The sequence below is a fragment of the Python bivittatus genome, unplaced genomic scaffold, assembly GCF_059951505.1.
Source record: "Python bivittatus isolate LINGU-HERP-01145 unplaced genomic scaffold, Pbiv_v1 ctg000610_np1212, whole genome shotgun sequence".
Taxonomy (NCBI): domain Eukaryota; kingdom Metazoa; phylum Chordata; class Lepidosauria; order Squamata; family Pythonidae; genus Python; species Python bivittatus.
In genome coordinates this window covers 35,711,439-35,728,790 of record NW_028277088.1, presented here as the reverse complement: position 1 = coordinate 35,728,790, position 17,352 = coordinate 35,711,439, and the positions used below count along the sequence as shown (strand labels likewise).

The following is a 17,352-nucleotide window of genomic DNA, read 5'->3' as shown; positions in this document are numbered from 1 at the left end:
TAATCACATAAATGCCGCAATTATATACCTGTATCAGGATATTTTGAGCAAGTATGTAAGCCGTGCATTAGTGTGATTATGTCATCACACATTTGCCCTCTTTTTTCTACCGTAAACCACCTGTATAGTGGGATCTTTGAGTGATTCAGGGCAAATAATGATGCTAGAAGCTAGTGCTTCATTTCACAAAATGAATGGTATATTTTTTTTAAAATTAAAGTAACATTTTTTAAAAGTCAGAATAGGAATTCTGGTGAGCAACAAGAGAATTATCTAGGACACATTGCTGTCTATAGGTACCACATTTTGTGTACTTGGCAGAAATAGATGCAAGACATTGGAAGCTCCATGAACTGTCCTGGTGGTTTGAATATGTCCATGCACAGTGTTTTAAGAAACTGGATAGCAGATTCTCCATCTGCCCTAGGTTCATATGCAAATAAAATACTGAAGCTTATCATAGGAGTCAGAAAGCAGGAGGTATAGTGCAGAGATTCTCCATAGTAGAAAAACGTCAGTAATACTGAAAATTTCTAAGGAAAAAAGCCCAGATCTTCTTTGCTAGGAAATCTGATAAAGGAGGCATGAAGAAACATCTGGTTAGAAATGGACAGCTTTGGCTGTCAAATTGGCCTATGGATGGATTATTCTACTGGTAGACTAAAAGCCATATCTGGTTATTTCTTCTAGATTAAAAAGTTGTTCAAGTAAAATTACATGAAACAGAGAAGAACGGAGACAGAAGTGAAGAAGGTATTATGCAAAACAATTAATGACAAAGATACTTTCATAGAGTTTACTATAGAGACACTTATTTCATTTGCTTTCTTTGGAGCACAAGAATAAAAAAACTGGGCCAAAGTAATCATCTATCTATTCTGACTCCAGTGTTCTTGTTCCAAGCTGGCTATGCTGCTGGCATAAGTTTTAAGAAATGCTCCTTTAAAGAAAGCATCCAAAATTCATTTTACTGCCTCCAGTTTTGTGTTTGAGATCCTTAAAGAGCAAATGTTACTTTTATAAGACATGACTTCTAGCTGCAGCCATTTTGAATGTTCTTCAACACATCATGCTTAGTCACATACTTGTCAGTTCTAATATCTTCCATCAGATGATATTACAGTCAAGAGATCATCACAGAGAAGACACCAGATATGCTAAGAAATGGTGTAATTCAATGGATTTTACCTGTAGCCTGGGGTGTATGTGCATAAATTGGTATAATTTTTTACATTACATCGATATAGTAATTTTACATTTACTGTCAGAAATAATCAGAATTCTGGACACTGGACATTTATTGAAAAACTGTATCAGAGACAAAGCTGACACACACATCGAAGAAATATCCAAGCTGCATCCCCCATTACCAGTATCTCCAAATGTGATTCTTCATAAAGTTTGAAGCCTAAGGTTTCAAAACAGTATAAGATTTTTGACTGCTCAAATATCCACTGCTCATAATATAAGACCCATTTGCCATTTTCAGTATGATCCCTTCATTTATTTAAAATCTTTAGTGGATTCCAAAAGTCAGAATTTACTGAAGTGTAGAAAAATTACATCAAAGCCCAGACATTTAAATAACGTTCTCCCTAACTGGTGTTTTGACTCTTGCAAGAAACAAGAATCTATATCAATGACCCTATTCACATCCAGAATGCTTGAAAAAGCCTCTCCAGTATTTTTTCCTTATTATACATTCTCCAACAGTCTTTCCCGGCAATCTCCATAAGTACATCTTCACCCTTAAAATCTTTCCTACATCTTCATATGTACCCCCCATGTCATCAAATATATATGACTGCTGTCCTCATGTACATACACATTATGCAGACTTAATAATGTATAGGCTTATTGACATTTATTCAAGTTAAGTCTACTATATTCAGAATCCAGTCCACTATCCACAAGGCCACTAGAGTATGCCCTTCAGTAGCATGACTGCTACTACCTTTTGTATCAGAGCAGAAGCACACAAATACAGTGCCAATACGGGGATGTAATGAAATACAAATTGATGGCTTTTTTGTACGAACATAAATCTGCAGGTCTTACATATACACAGATAGAATATATGTATATGTAAGACCTGAGTCTTTATGTTGCATCCGAACATTGTTCTGTCTGGCTCAGTACTGTCTATACCCTGCCCTCCCCAACTGGTGTACTCCAAATGTGCTGGATATCAACTCCCAGAATCTTCAACCAACAAAGCCAAAGTTTATGCTGGCTATGGTTTTAGGGAATGGAATACAATGCTGATGGAGGGCACCAGATTGGAGAACTTTATCCTAGAATTTTTTTATTCTCAAGGACAGTGTCTTAAAAGCCATATAAAGTCTAAGGTTTCTTATCAAACAGTGTATGATAATTAGTTGAAAATGGTAAATGCCTTAGTGCCAAATTTTTGTGAATGGCCACTATCTGAAAGCGTTTGTCACTATTTTCATATTCTGCATATCAGTTCTGTCTGACCTCACTATTTATTGTTAGAATAAACATTACCTAGAAGAGTAGAGTGATTATTATTCAGTGAGGGCACACCTTCACTGAAAATATGTCAAGGCTGTCAATTACAGAAGTCAACCTTGCTACAGTCCAAGGTTTAAAAGAAAAAAGAAAAAAAGTCTCATATAATTTTATTGGTGTGTCCCAAGGGTTTTTGCTTCTTCTAAAATAACCCATAAAATATATTTAAATCTCTTTGGTAAATGGTGTATAGTACTATATGAAAAGGATCATTACCAGAGTCAAGAAAAGTAACAATAGACATTTTTCTTATCCATGTCGTATTTTCATGGCCAAGTAAGAACAGTAGCGGAAAAATGAACTTATCACTTTAATTGTATCGTTATTTATTCCACAGGCAAGCTACTTGTGAATAATGCATATCAAAAATATATAAGTTTATTCAGTTGAGGAAATCTTGACTCTGAAGGCTCTGGTTTAATGAAATAGCCAGTTACTTTCAAAAACCTGATTTACCGCCAGCACCATTTCTCCCCCAAATTTCTACCTTTGTGAGCTGTTAACAAATTCAGATTTTGCACTTTTTGTTTCACATCAACAAACCTGTAGCATAAAGAAAGAACAGGCAATATCTTTTCCAAGAAATTAAGTGTAACTGTCTACCCCACTCCCCATGTTGATTTAATTTTCCTACAGATGCTCTCATCCCAACCAATGTTTTACTTAAAATAAGAAACTATAGAGATCCCAATGATTTTCAGTGCAGCCAGTAAGAAATATGTAATTACAAAACAGAAGTCAAACTGGGGAGAGGAAAGTAAGGTTTAAATTATACAGCTTTGGTTTTCTTTCCATATTACTGAAACCATTATTAACACCTGAGTTGATTTAATTTCCCAGACTATGGATTGAAGACCCTGTGTTTTCCTTTAATTGCTAAGATTATCAAATGGTAGACTTCCGCTGAATTTTCATGAACTTTTCAGAAGGTACTATATTTAAAAATGCTATTAATGTCTTAGGCATTAAGTGCAACTTTCTCTTTCCTTTCTATATTATAACATTAAAATAGCATATTTTTCTCCTAGAATTATAAATATTTTGTTCCCCTCTGTGGTAGATAGTGATTCAGTAACCAAGCATTTTATTTTAAAATCTGTGTGTGAATAAATAATTAGTATCATCATTTAGTTAGTGTGAATAAATAATTAGTAATAAAATACTAATCCTCTCTAATAATATGAAGGATTAGTAAATAATAAAACCAAAAGCAGTTTCACATATGACTACAGGCATTGGGGAGGGGTGGGTGGGTCAAAAAGATGGTAGGCTCTGCTCTTTTTTAATGTCCATCTTGGGTTTATTCATTCCTCCATACACCAATCCTAGATAATTGTCACTTTTGTTGAGCAACTAAGCTGTTTGATTCCTGGTTCAGCTACGGTAGAAGTGAATTTACTGTGAAAGTAGCTTCACTCTAAGAAAAGAGCAGTTGTGAGCTGGGTGATTTCCCATTGGTGAGAACTTTTAGCTGCTCCACTGCTTACTCTTTAGTTCTCTCCACTTCTGTAAGATGATGAAGGGCTAGATTTTCTTCTTCCACTAGACTTTTTAATTGGACAAAGACATTACCAGTCAGGTTTTCGTAAGAACCAAAAATTACAAAAGAAACAAGCCAAATATGAACTGAAGAAAAAAAGAAGGACAAAACATTTGTATATTCCCACTGGACAGCTGGAGGGAGTATTGGTGATATCAGTGATGTTTATGGGGGTTTCCAGGTCAGCTGTAGTGAGACTAATCCTAAATTGAAGGTTTTCACCAATGGGAACTTAGTGAGAGTTTGAATGTGTGAATGTGCCCTCAGAGTCTATTTTTCTTATCTCCCTTCCTCTCTCCATCTCTCTCTCTCTCTCTCTCTCTCTCTCACACACACACACACACACATTTATCTTACATCACTTGTATGCTACCCACTTTGCTAGACTGGGCAACTCAGCAACAATGACACTTCAATAAAACCTGCAAAAAATATAGGGCCATGTTGTTACCTAATCACTAAAAGCATAAAAGGGAAAATAGTAGACCCTATCTACTCCTTCAACATATTCTCCAAAAGCCCAGTGAAAGAGGATGGTTTAATGACATTAAGGAGACTGAGAGTCGGCTATCAGTTCATGGGTTTCTGTGGCCTTTTGAACTGAGCTGCAAAAACAACACGAGCTGTGGATATTACGTAGCTTCTAGATTAAATAATGTTTACAATCACGGTAACTGGAACTAATTAAGCACTACTTAATGAAACAATACTCACCATTCTTCTTATAGAACATGATCTCTCCTTTGAATTCTATTTTTTCTTCCAGTGACTTTTCAATTTGGAGAATCATCTGTTCATTTGATTCAGCACCATATAAAAATTTACAGCTGCAACTCTTCTGCATGACTTCTGTTCGTGCAAACCCAGAAAGCTCACAGAAGCCATCGGAACAGTAAACTATAGGGAATCCCTTAGCCACCTGAGCATTGGCAAGAATGAAATTACTATCTGTAAAAAAACACAGAAGTATAATGTTGATAAGTGTGATCAGATTATTCCATGCCCAGCATAGTCCCCAGAGGATGTCTTCCAGATACTGTAGACTACAAATCCCAACAGCATTAGGCAGAATATTCCACGATCAGGGATGAGGAGAAGTCCAGATCAAAACATCTGAAAAGGGCCTGGCTGAAGAAAGATCAGTTTTATGCTACCTCAAACACTTGTTCGCAACCGAGTCATACAATAATTCCAAAGTATTTGTTAAAGAAATGGAGGTTTTGGTTGACCTTAGTGGACTTTTGGATGGGATCACAAACATATATGGAAAACAATACAAGATTCTTTTCACTTTATAGGATACAGTGAATTTCTAAAAAAAGAAAAAGAAAAAGACTCTTCATTAAATTAAAAATGAGAGGAAACAGAACAGTCACTGACAAATTCCCTGAGATATCTTAGTAGATGAAGAGACAATTCCATGTGTAGTAATGGGAATAGAGTAGATTATTACTACTGATCCAGTTAATAAGAAAAGGAGGAAAACTGTATTTAGGCAAGACTTCTTTCAGATGTCTCTGCTGAACCAATCACTTTTTTCTACATCCAACAAAACTATCACTACCATTGATTTTAATTTTTCTGAATATATATTTATACCACTGAATCTTACAACTCAGGTTTATACTAATAAGACATTAAAACCATAAAACACAATTAAAACCCTAATCAATAGTAACCATATAATAAAATAACTGAATAAACAATCGACAGATACAAATAAGCAATTGAACGTTCAAGCGGCACTAACTTCCAAAAGTCCTTTGGAAAAGCCTTTCTTAATAGGTTTATGAAAAGATGCCAGGGTGTTACCAAATGGACCACTTGGGGAAGGCGGTTCCATTAAATGGGAGCTGCCATTAAGAAAGACCATTTCAGACCCCCTACAGTTCTTACCTCCTGTTTCTGGGGGGCATCCAACATTCCCAGGTTGTCCTATTGAAGAAGGTGGCCCCACATGTAGGGGTGTAAAGATCAAAATCTGCATTTTGAATTGTACTTGGAAAGCTATCAGAAGCAGCAATTGCACCAACTAAGTAGTATTCGAAGGTAAATAAAGTGCATTGCAGTAATCTGTCCCAACGGTGTCAGTAATCTAATGTCACCTAGCACTTGGTGAGCTTTTACAAAACTAATTTGTGCAGGATGGATAACTGAAGGCAATATTGCTTGTCATCTACATGTCAACCTCTTTGCATCAATGTTTAAAATAAAATCAGACAAAAGCAGTAGGACCTTAACTAGTTCTCAGAATATATAATTATCACAGAAGGAGGCTGGAAAAATTATTTTAAAAGGTATCATTCTAAACTTCCAATAGTATTGGGGAAAAGAACAATGTATGCTCTATACCATCCAAATGGATACCCATCTGAACTGTTTCCATAGATTAAATACTATTTATTATTTCTTGGAAAAGCAAAGGTATACCCAAATAAAATAACTGACCATGCATAATCTTTGGAAGTTTTATATTATACAAAAATAGATTAATTTCTTCCTCAGTTACATTTGACTCAATATTACACAAACAAGAGTTTAGAGAAAAGTTAATACATTGAGTTAGAATCATTATATATTTTACTCTGTGTGTCTTTAATAATAGAGTTAATATTAAATTGTTGTACTCATGTCACTAATAGGCTAGTAATTTATCAGGTCTTTCATTTTTCCCTATAGTTTTGCTTTGCAAGATGAACAATCAGTTTCAAGTGCATAAATGAAACTACACCAAATAAAAATTCTGTATAATACAGGTGCAGGTTGTCAAAAGCTCTTTATTTTGTCCCCAAATTTTGCCAGTATCCAGGAATAAACAAAAGCAGCTGGAAAAGGAGAAAAAATTATCCCCTTTTTCCCATGAAAACTGATCTTCTTAACAGTGAAAGAAATGTTTAGAATATGTGAATTATTTATTTGATACTGATCATGTAAGCAGGTAAGATGTTTGCTGACTTTCAAAATATTTGCCATATCTGTTGGAAGTTTTTTTATAAGAGCTTTAATGCTGTGTCATTATTGTTTTATAGGATCAATCACAAGACTTTTCAGCTACCCTTTTTTCCTAAAATTGAAAGTATCAGATCTTTGATTCAAATCCTCAAATCTTTGGTTCAAATTATCCACTAAGGCTTTTATTTGCATCACTTCAGTCATTCTAAAAGTTGTATATGATCAGAAAAAGTTTCAGAAGAAGTAAATTCACCTAAAGTCAGCTGGTCTGCTGTCAGATCAGCAGGCTACTCTCCTTTAAACATGGTAGAAGACTTTTGTTTTCTCTGACTTCTTTATTTTGGACTCTTGGTAGCTCATATACAAGTCACTGCTGTTCAGTAATTTAGGCAGAAAAAAATTCTGTTTATCAGTTGTTAATAAAGCAGTCAAAGGATGAGAATACTCCTACTTTGCATGGGAGTGATCGACACCTACTTCACCACATGAACTGGAAGGTTACTACATACAACAGAGCTTAATTCCAACTGAGACTAAAGGATCAGGAGTGGCATGCTTAAATTTTTTTTCCCCATTCTAAAATTTCAAATTGCTTCTACTTATCTCTCTTTAAGCCTATGTTTTATGTTAAGATTTTCAGATACTATTATTATTTTGGAATCTTTCTATTTTTCTAAAATTCAGTAATTTAGGATGCACTCTTCTACTGATAGGATATATAAACTGGAAGGATACACATACACACATACATACATAAATTTACATTGTGCTATAGGTTCCTTACAGGTATATACATTTATTACCCCTTTAAAGCTGAACCTACTGTCCCACTTCTTGATTCTGAGAGTATGTGTACAAAAACTCTTTCTGGAATTATTCACAATGTTTAAACAGGTTTCATTTGCTGAACATGCATGCACTAGCTATCTAATTCAAGTCATTGTTTGACTCCACTAACCACTTCTTTTCTTTCCTAAATGGAAAATGACTATTATTATCAGTTAGATGGCTTTTTATGTGCTGATTCTGCTGTCAAAACAAAATCAGATTCCATACTAGTACAAGAATTAAAATCATATGGTTGCTGTATAAATGGATGACTGAGCCTCTGTATAAAAGCTAATGATCATGTATCTAAAAATCCTCTGTAACTTTCAAATTAATTTATTCTTGGGTTTCTTCTTATTCTCTCAGTTAATTCAGCATGAATTACATGAAGCAGAAAGGAACACTGAATAGATTAAAAGGGATTCTAGGTCATGCTAATTCATTGTAAAATGATTTCAACATCTTTTACAGCATGAAAATACAAAAAGAATGCAAGAATGGGATAAAAATTTGGCACCAGTTATATTAGTATAGATCTAGAATGTGTGTATAAATACTCTAGGATCAATGTATCTGACTAACCTCTAAAACTGCTAAATTTACAAGTTATTAAAATGTATTTTTTTGTAATTTTCTTGCCATCATTATATACCCTCAATTTGTAGGCACACATATTTGCATGCATGGAAACATATAAAAGAAACCATGTTCAGATCTGTGCCATGCACATGTTAGGGGAAATGTCTTTTAATATACAGAATAATTAATATCAGTAACTAAACTCAAAGCTTCAGAGTTTTTTTAGCATCACATATACATAGGCATATGTTATAAAAGAGAACATGGCTTAGTTAATGTATATATTTTCTAGCCTCAAAAGAAAGAAATTATCATTTTTTATTCTAGCACTCAGACCCATATATGATTTCCACTTCAAGGAAAGTTAAGAATTTTGCTAGATTCTTATAAATGAAATTAAGCAAATCAAATTCTCATCCTTCTGCACTAGCTGCATTCAATTGATTTGGCTGTTCTCACATGGAGAAAATCATGTTGCATCTCCTGCAATGTAACTAATGAAAAAAAAGGAGGTCGTCAAAAGAAAATATGGCAACACAAATTCAAAATCCCTAAATATAAAAAATCCCACATCTGATTTTTAATGATTATTCTCATTTATGAAGAAAATGTGGAAGCGTGGTAGGTTATTATACAAAATGAACCAAACCAAATAACATTTTCACTCAGCTTTACAGAGATTGTGATGGGCACAATGAAGGAACTGATGTTTTATTTTTCATTTTCTGAAATGAACTCTTGGTTATACAGTTGTGTTAACTTTCAACTTTTTTTTTCTTTTTGCCTTTGAGTCAACCTGACTCCTGGTAACTACATAAACAAGTCCATGCAGGTGGTTTGTCACAGCCTTCTTAGGGCTGAAAGAGTGTGACTGGCCCAAAGTCACTAAGTGGGCTGCCATGCCTAAGCCTGGACCAGAACTCAGATTTCCCCACTCCTGGTCCAGTGCCTTGACCACTAGACCAAACTGGCTCTCTTATCTTTGATTAGCAGATGTTATATGTGGTGTTGCAAACAAAAATCTGACATTTTCAAGATAAATCAATTTGTCAGAATCCTATCTTAACATTCAGTTATCTTGTAAGTTTCAGATTTGGGATATTTTTCCTGATAAAGCTTTATATTGGACAATGTGCCTTCATTAGTGATGATGTGGCAAGAGGGCAGATAATTGGTGGCATGGCAAGGCAATGGAGCTTCTATTTCAACCTATTTCCTGAACGTAGCTGATACTTTCTTAATATTAGAAGGCTCCAGAACAATGCTTCCTGGCAGCTTCATTCATTATGCATAGATGTGGCACACTGTGGACATTAAATAAATGATAATGTTGATAGCAATATAATTAAAAGATTACTACCTACAAGACTTGGGAGAGAGGAAGAAAATGTAAATACCAGGCCAGGTTTATTAAACATCTGACCTTGTTTACCATGATGCTAGCTGTCTTTCTAAATATGTAGAATGCATGCATTAACACATTGACAAAAAAAAAGATGCATTATATAATAACATATTTTCAAAACATATATTCCATTAGTATGAAATATATAGTCAGATGTCTATTTTTTATCAAGATGTAATGGTAGATATATAGTTGTATGCATATATATGTGTATACTGTATGAGAACAAGATTGATGTCAGGCCTAGCCCAAGGAACTCCAAGAGACAATGCCAATTCAGTCCAGCTATGTTTATTAGCTACAACCTCTAGCAAGAATCTTCCCAGACTAAAACCCCAGTTCCCAAAGTCCTCCAGCCACAACAGTGTGAATTCCTCAGGAGGTGCCAGTCTCATCTTCTTATTCCTCTCATGCGGTTCTGGCGAGCTAAGAAAATGTTTATCTCCCTGAGCCTGGCCTTCATAATTCCATTCCATCACAGTATGTGTATGTGCGCTACCTGTATGTGCATCATATGTATGCATGTCTGTATTACTTTAAATGGAGAGGGGGGATTTTTAAGCCACACCTGCAGTCTTTGCTAGTGATCTTTATTCCTTAATTTTGATTGACATCCTCCTATATAGATCTCACACACTCACGTGTACAAACATTCAGAAAAAAGGCACATTCATTTTTATGGTGATTTCTCCCAAATTTGTCGGTATGCAGGATTCCAAATAAGTTCAGAAGTAAAAATATCAATAGAACAAAGTCATTTGTGGCATTTACAGGAGTTTCTGCTGGTGGGAAAAATAATGAAATCAGTTTCACTCTGTCATGATGCAAGCTTGCTGCTTTTGTATATGTACCATGACATTCCATCAACATACGAAAGGGGTGGAGCTTGAATTGTGATGGCCAGAGGCAAATGCAACAGGGGTCAAGGGTGCCAAAAAGGCTGGTGCGACTGTTAATCAAAGCACACACATACCCCCTTCTACATATGTTGACACTGCATGCACATGCGGTTGTGCCTGCCATTTTGGGCCCTTGGCTCCGATGTTGAGGACTTCCCTGTCAATGGCATAATGATTGTTTTATCATTTTGATGAAAGTATTGGATCCCACAGATGACTCTGAGCATTTCAAAACATTATTTTACATTAGTAACAATCATACACATGCTACACTGTCAAAGTCCAATAATTTGGGGGCTAGATAAATTAACAACAACAAAAAAAATGAACCTGAAAAAACATTTGAAATTTTGTTCCTTTAAAAGGAGGAACGCATGTGGAGGGGGGCAAAATTCACTTGAGATTACTATTTCATTGAGCAAAGGAGAGGACGGGAGGGCGTGACGTAAGAAAACTATTGAGGAAGACAGCTGCCCTCAATCTGAGAAAAGATGCTAATCCTCTTTCTTCAATTGCTATTATTTTTTGTCCTGCGTGGGAGAATGCAAACATTTCCCACTATGCACAGTTCCACAGCTGTGTGGGGCCTGTTTGCCAATAATTGAACGGAACAAATGTGAAGTTATTTGCAGCTGCATAGCCCAGAAGGTGCATACACTGAAAAGTACTGTTAAGTGGTTGACGGTGTATCCTCACTGATGACAACTGGCAAATGGAGTGCAGGATCTTATGTCCCTTATCCTCACACCAGATGGAACGGAACATGGGGAAGGAAGGCTATCAAACCAGTTCAGCAAACTGAAGCCTCTCCCAATGATTCTAGCCATGGTAAGGTAGAGAGTCATAACAGTTTGAAGTGTCCTATAAATCTCATAAAAACACAAACAAAAAACCATTGAGACAACATAACAAAGGAGAAAGAACATGTAGTAAGGCTCTAGCTGTAGTACTGAGACATGCCATTCATACGTAGAGGACAATTATTTGAAAAGCTAATGAAGCATCTTATAACAAGTCAGATCACTTCAAAATAAATATATTTTTTTTAAGATAGAATATTTCCTTTTGTTTTTACTTGCAACTGAATTATGTGATTGCATGGTAAAAGCGAAACAATAAAACCTTTTAAAATAGAAATTCTGTATTTGGAATTTGGAAGTAGGCCTTATAGCAGAGCTAACTTCTAAAAAAAAAAAAACTAACTTTTTAATTCATCTGATTTTTTTTACAGAGAAATGGGATCATCAAGTGACTTTCATACAAATGCAGTCCAACATATAAAATCAGACTGGCAGTTGTGAAAAACGCAATAATATTATAATTAAATATTGTAGCTCAGTTTCATCCCTGAAACTGAGATTAGATTCATAATTTAAAATATTGACATCAGTGGAAACTTGATTGCAGCATAGGGAGGTCTTTTCAAAGTTCACAGCATTGGGGAGGAGAGCCGTTGCTTCTCCAAATCTCCCATTTCTGAGCTTTAAAGCTTTCATAGGAAGACCTATGAAAAAGAATGGGTGTCAGCCTTCCCAGATAGACCAGACAGGAAATATGATCAGATGTGCTAATACTACTTTATTTTTCTTAGGTTTTTTTTATCTTGCCTTTATTATTTTTATAAATAACTCAAGACAGCAAACATACCCAATACTCCTTCGTCCTCTTATTTCCCCCACAACAACAACCATGTGAAGTGAGTTGCTGAGAGAGAGTGACTGTCCCAAAGTCATCCAGCCGGCTTTCATGCCTAAGGCAGGACTAGAATTCACAGTCTCCTGCTTTCTAGCCTGGTGCCTTAACCACTAGACCAAACTGTAAGTAAGGAATCTTGCAAGTCTGAAAGTACAGATCTCCTGCCACCTCCTTTACAGCCTGAGACGTTAGGGAGGGTCCCTTTTGAGCCTCTTTCTCTGCCCATTATGCAGCTGTGGGGGTATGCCCTCTCTTATCTGATCCTTCTCTAGGCAGCAACTCTTCCCCCTGTCTCCCAAGGGGGAACCATTGATGGAAGCTAACATTTCCTGACAAATGATGTATTGACCAGGGTTGTGTAAATTCTCTAAAAGAAATGCTCTAGAATCCATGCGAACGCATAATACTTTGGTTCACATCTTGAAAGATGGTTCACATCTTTTACCCAGATTTCTGTGGCTGCTTCAGACATTGCTTATGGCTGTTTCTGTATTGGAGACAGCTTCCAAACCAGCCATATATGAGCCTGGAAAAAGATGTGCTGCTTTAGCCATTTGAAAAGAGATGCTTCATATATGCTCGGGAGAATTCTGAAACATCTCTTCTGAAGGATTTGGACTCTCGTAATGTAACTAATATGAGAAGGGACATTGAGATTCTTCAGGTGACACTAATAGTTTAATACCCTAGATTTCCCCTAATATGTTAGGAGCCATAAAGCTGTAAAACCTGAAATCTTTTCTAGATTCTGTCCGCTCTTGACATCTTGATGCTAACTCTCAAATTAGCTGCAATACTTTGTCACTGAGAATCAATGAATGAACAAAGAGAAGTTATAATGATGTACTCAGCAATGCTAACAATTACTTTTAATAGCCTGGAGCTTATTTCTAGCTTAACTATTTATGAAAAGACTTTCAGCACTTCCACACAGGCTTTTTGCACCAGTCCAGAATCAGTACAACCTGTCCAATTTCATGAAGTCAGCTGTACTTGGAAGCTGTATTCCTCATTAAATCAACTCTTTAAAAGGCTATATATTTTTCAGTCACATACAGAGGCCTGAAAAAGTCTTGGCTATTTTAATTACTAATAAGGGTGCACTTTTAAATGCACACAGCCCTTGTCATAGTGTTATTCTCAGTATTCTGAGGATGAAGGAACTAAAAAGAAATGTAGGTTGGCTTCAAGCTGCTTTTCAGGGATTAGGGAATAGAACCCCCAAATCCTTTGGATACAAAAGATTTGTAACAGGTTTGATTTCAGGTTAGAAATTATCTCATGCTATTTATCAAAACAAAGTGTTAATATCTTTGTAATGAATACTTCATTCATGCTCAGCCCTGTTTTATCATAAAAGTTCAGTTCTTTTTTAAATATAAGTTGTACGTAAAGTATCACATTTCTATACAACTTTTAAGTAATTACATTGTTTTGTTCCACAGTTGCTAACAGTTGGTAAATTGTAACACTGTTTTACAGTTGTTAATTATTGATAAATGGATGTATAATTTTCCCTTCTTTAGCTATAGATGGAGGATGCAATTTTTTAATACAGCTGTTAAATATGTTTCTCACAACTGTAGAGTGTGAGTGTACTGTAACAGTTGTTTTACAAATGGAAGCTGGGACAATTTGCTTTAACTTTTAGTTGTGGATAATAATTCTTTTACAGCTAAGAAAAGTAGCATATTTGACAATATGTATTTGACACTGAACTTGTTTAAAACATTCTGAAATTTGATTTAATGTCAGTTTCCAAACTCTGACAGATAGTTTTGTTGCTAGCAATGTCATTACTCTGCTATAGTACAGAAATTGATTAAAACTTTTAGTGGCCTTTTCTTACACCTGTGTAGCTGTACCTGTTTTTCTGCTACAAATAAAGTCATCAAAGAAAACTTGCCTGCAAATTCTTCTAAACTCTGTTCATATTCATAGGATAAGATATTAAACCACAAAAGAAGGAAAGATTTGCATCTAAGATATTCAAGGTATTTATTTAATAAAATAAAAGTCAACCCAGAGGATATAAAAACATAGGTATCCATGTGCAAATACACTTGGTTACTTTAGAAAAATATGGTCAATTGTTGTGTTTCTGTATCACTTCTGAGCCAACCTTTCCCATAAAATCTTTCCCTTTCACCCCAGTCACCATAGTGTTATTACGGGCATCAGTAGGGTGAGGGAAAGGAATGACAACACATGTATTATGATGTCATAATGCAAACGCCATGACTTGGGTACTTGCACCAGATATCACACCACTGCTTACAATACAACTTTGCCCAGTGATGATACCATCAGTTATGAACTTCAGCTACCATGCTGGCTGGGGAAGTTTTGCATTAGGCCACCTGTATAGAGGGTACCAAGATGAAAAGATTGGTTTAATGTTAAAAAGTATGTGCTAGAACTTCACTATCACTCTTATATACATGTAATTTTATGCACTTATGGAAGTGGATTGCCATTAAGATCGATAAGCAGGAAAAGGGTCATGATGGCCATGATTCTGACAAACACTGCTTTTCCTCCAAGAGTGCTTTAAGAGGGGGCATCCTGAAACTTTGTACTAGCCTAATTATTCAGAGTAAGAATAGATTCATGTGGGTATAGATTTTTTTCACAATTGCAGCTAATATGGAAAGAGTGAAACATTTCTCTCAATTCCCAACTCAACATTGATTCTACCTCCTTGGATTTTCTATTTCTTTTCCTCTAAGCCATATTTCTACTGATGTTAAGGCATGCATATACAAACTTAAGTTCTAAAATAGGATACACACACACACACACAAACACGCACATGCACACACTTAGACCTGCTCCTAAATTTCAATGCATGCTTCACTCATACCGCTCTAATAACACAAGGTTTGAAAAGCAGGTGGCAGTTGTAACTAGGAGGGCCTTTGCACAGCTTTGGTTTGTGCATTAGCTGTGCCCGTTCCTAGATTGGGAAGCTCTACTGCTGTCTCTCATGCCCTAGTCACCTCCAGATTGGACTGCTGTAATGCGCTCTACATGGGGCTGCCCTTGAAGTGTATCCGGAAACTTCAACTAGTACAGAATGCAACGGCACAGGCAGTTATGTGTTCACCCAGAACAGCATATATTACATCTCTGCTCCACGAGCTATATTGGCTGCCAGTCTGCTTCCGGGTCTAATTCAAGGTGCTGGTTTTAAAGCCCCTCATGGTATGGGACTGGGTTATCTGAGGGACTGCCCCTCTCTGATTACATCAGCCCATCCCATTAGTTCTGGCAGAGAAGGTATGCTGCAGGTACCATTGGCCAGGGACCTACACTTGGTGGGTCCCAGGAGTGGTGCCTGCCCTATGGAACATTTTATTCCTCAAAACAGGTTACTTCATCCCTGTTATTATTCTGGAAGTCCCTCAAGACCCGGTTATGTCACCAGGCCTGGTTATAGTAAAAGGGAAAGTGGTTAGATTTTAAACAGTCCTAATAATTTTCTGGGAAATGGTAAAAGTTTCATGAGTATTGTAGGTTATGGCAATAATTGGTTTCAAATGGTTGACCTGTGATGATTCAAAGAATTGGAAAGCAGCGGCTAACAACTGGCTGATCGTATCTGTCAGTTGAAGGATAGGCCTGAATTTGTGGAGGTTGCCTTTGCTCAATAGCATTCCCACACACACACACACAGCCCAAAAAAGAGCTCATTAGTGGGAAGGTGGTCCTTATTGGGATGAAAGACAATACTAAAATCTATACAATGAGGGCAAAATGATTAGAGATTAACATATAATCTGAAACAGAGGCCCCTCTAATGCCCCCAAAGGTAAGTTCTCCTTCTATATCACCTGGAGTAGATCCATTTAGAACTTGCAGACCAAATTTCACCACCAGTTGGAACAATGTCCATCCTCCCAATCCCCATATTTTTATCTTTAGATTTTTAAGGGGCTGGCATGGTTGACATGAGATATTATGATGCTGGAGACTCATCATTGAGCCCCATCCTAGCATTAAAACTGCCTGCAACTTCAGAGTTTGATCATTAAATCAAATAGCCAGTTTTCACACACACACACTTGTTGGTACATAAGTCTAGGTTCCATTCAAAGATGGTGGTCATGTGACAAGAGTAGATGATGGTCAATTCATGGGATGGAGTCTAGAACCTTGAGCATTCTGGAGAGTCCCTTCAAATTTGATATCCATATCCATTGGTACTAGGCAACAAAAGTGGGATTGTGATACATGTAACTTAAGAAACTCAGGATCAAATCTCCACGGAACTATGAAACCTGCTTGTTAATTTAAGGTAGTCACTACTTCTCAGACATCTTAAACTATCTCAGGAAGTTGATCTGAGGATAAATGGAAGGGGGAAGAAACATGCATCCTGCTTTGAACTCCTCAAGGAAAGATGGAATATATGCGCAATCATTTAAAAAAAAAAATTCTTAAGCATGTCTACTTGGATGGAAATGCCAGTAGGTGTCAGAACCTGCAGCAATTCAAGGAATAGCCAAAAGAGGACTGATTTATTGGGGATAATAAATGCTGGGTTTGCTTCTTTGCTTCTGCCATTTGTAACAAGGGGGGCGGGGGGACTGAAAGAAGACAGAACCAGTGTCATCTTGAAGGCAGGGAAGCAGAGGTGTTATCAGGGTGAGAAATTCACAAGGCCACGACTCGGTGAGAAAGAAATCTGGCGCCAAAGAAAAAGGGGGAGTAGAGGGGGTAAAAGTAGAGGGAAAGTTACGCGGGCTTTAGTTTTAGCAATGCTTTGCTTAGTGCTGCATGTACCATCCAATAAAGGAGATTTTATCTGAACCAGGCCTGGTTTCATGAGAATTCTTCTGGATTGGGATTTGGACATTGTAGACTTGACATTTTGCTAAAACTGCCTGAATACTGGACTTTACCCGAGGGCACAACTCATC

The 17,352-nt window shown here is 36.5% G+C and overlaps 1 protein-coding gene across 2 annotated transcripts in view; it reads right to left on the bottom strand.

Annotated features, from left to right (window-relative positions):
• The window catches only part of KCNH8 (potassium voltage-gated channel subfamily H member 8), a 180,139-nt gene that overhangs the window by 95,637 nt on the left and 67,150 nt on the right, over positions 1-17,352 (bottom strand). For both annotated transcript variants that reach the window (XM_088150412.1, XM_088150413.1), the window contains exon 2: positions 4,787-5,020. In XM_088150412.1, coding sequence (XP_088006538.1) covers positions 4,787-5,020 — 234 coding nt within the window. The remainder of the gene's footprint in view (positions 1-4,786; positions 5,021-17,352) is intronic.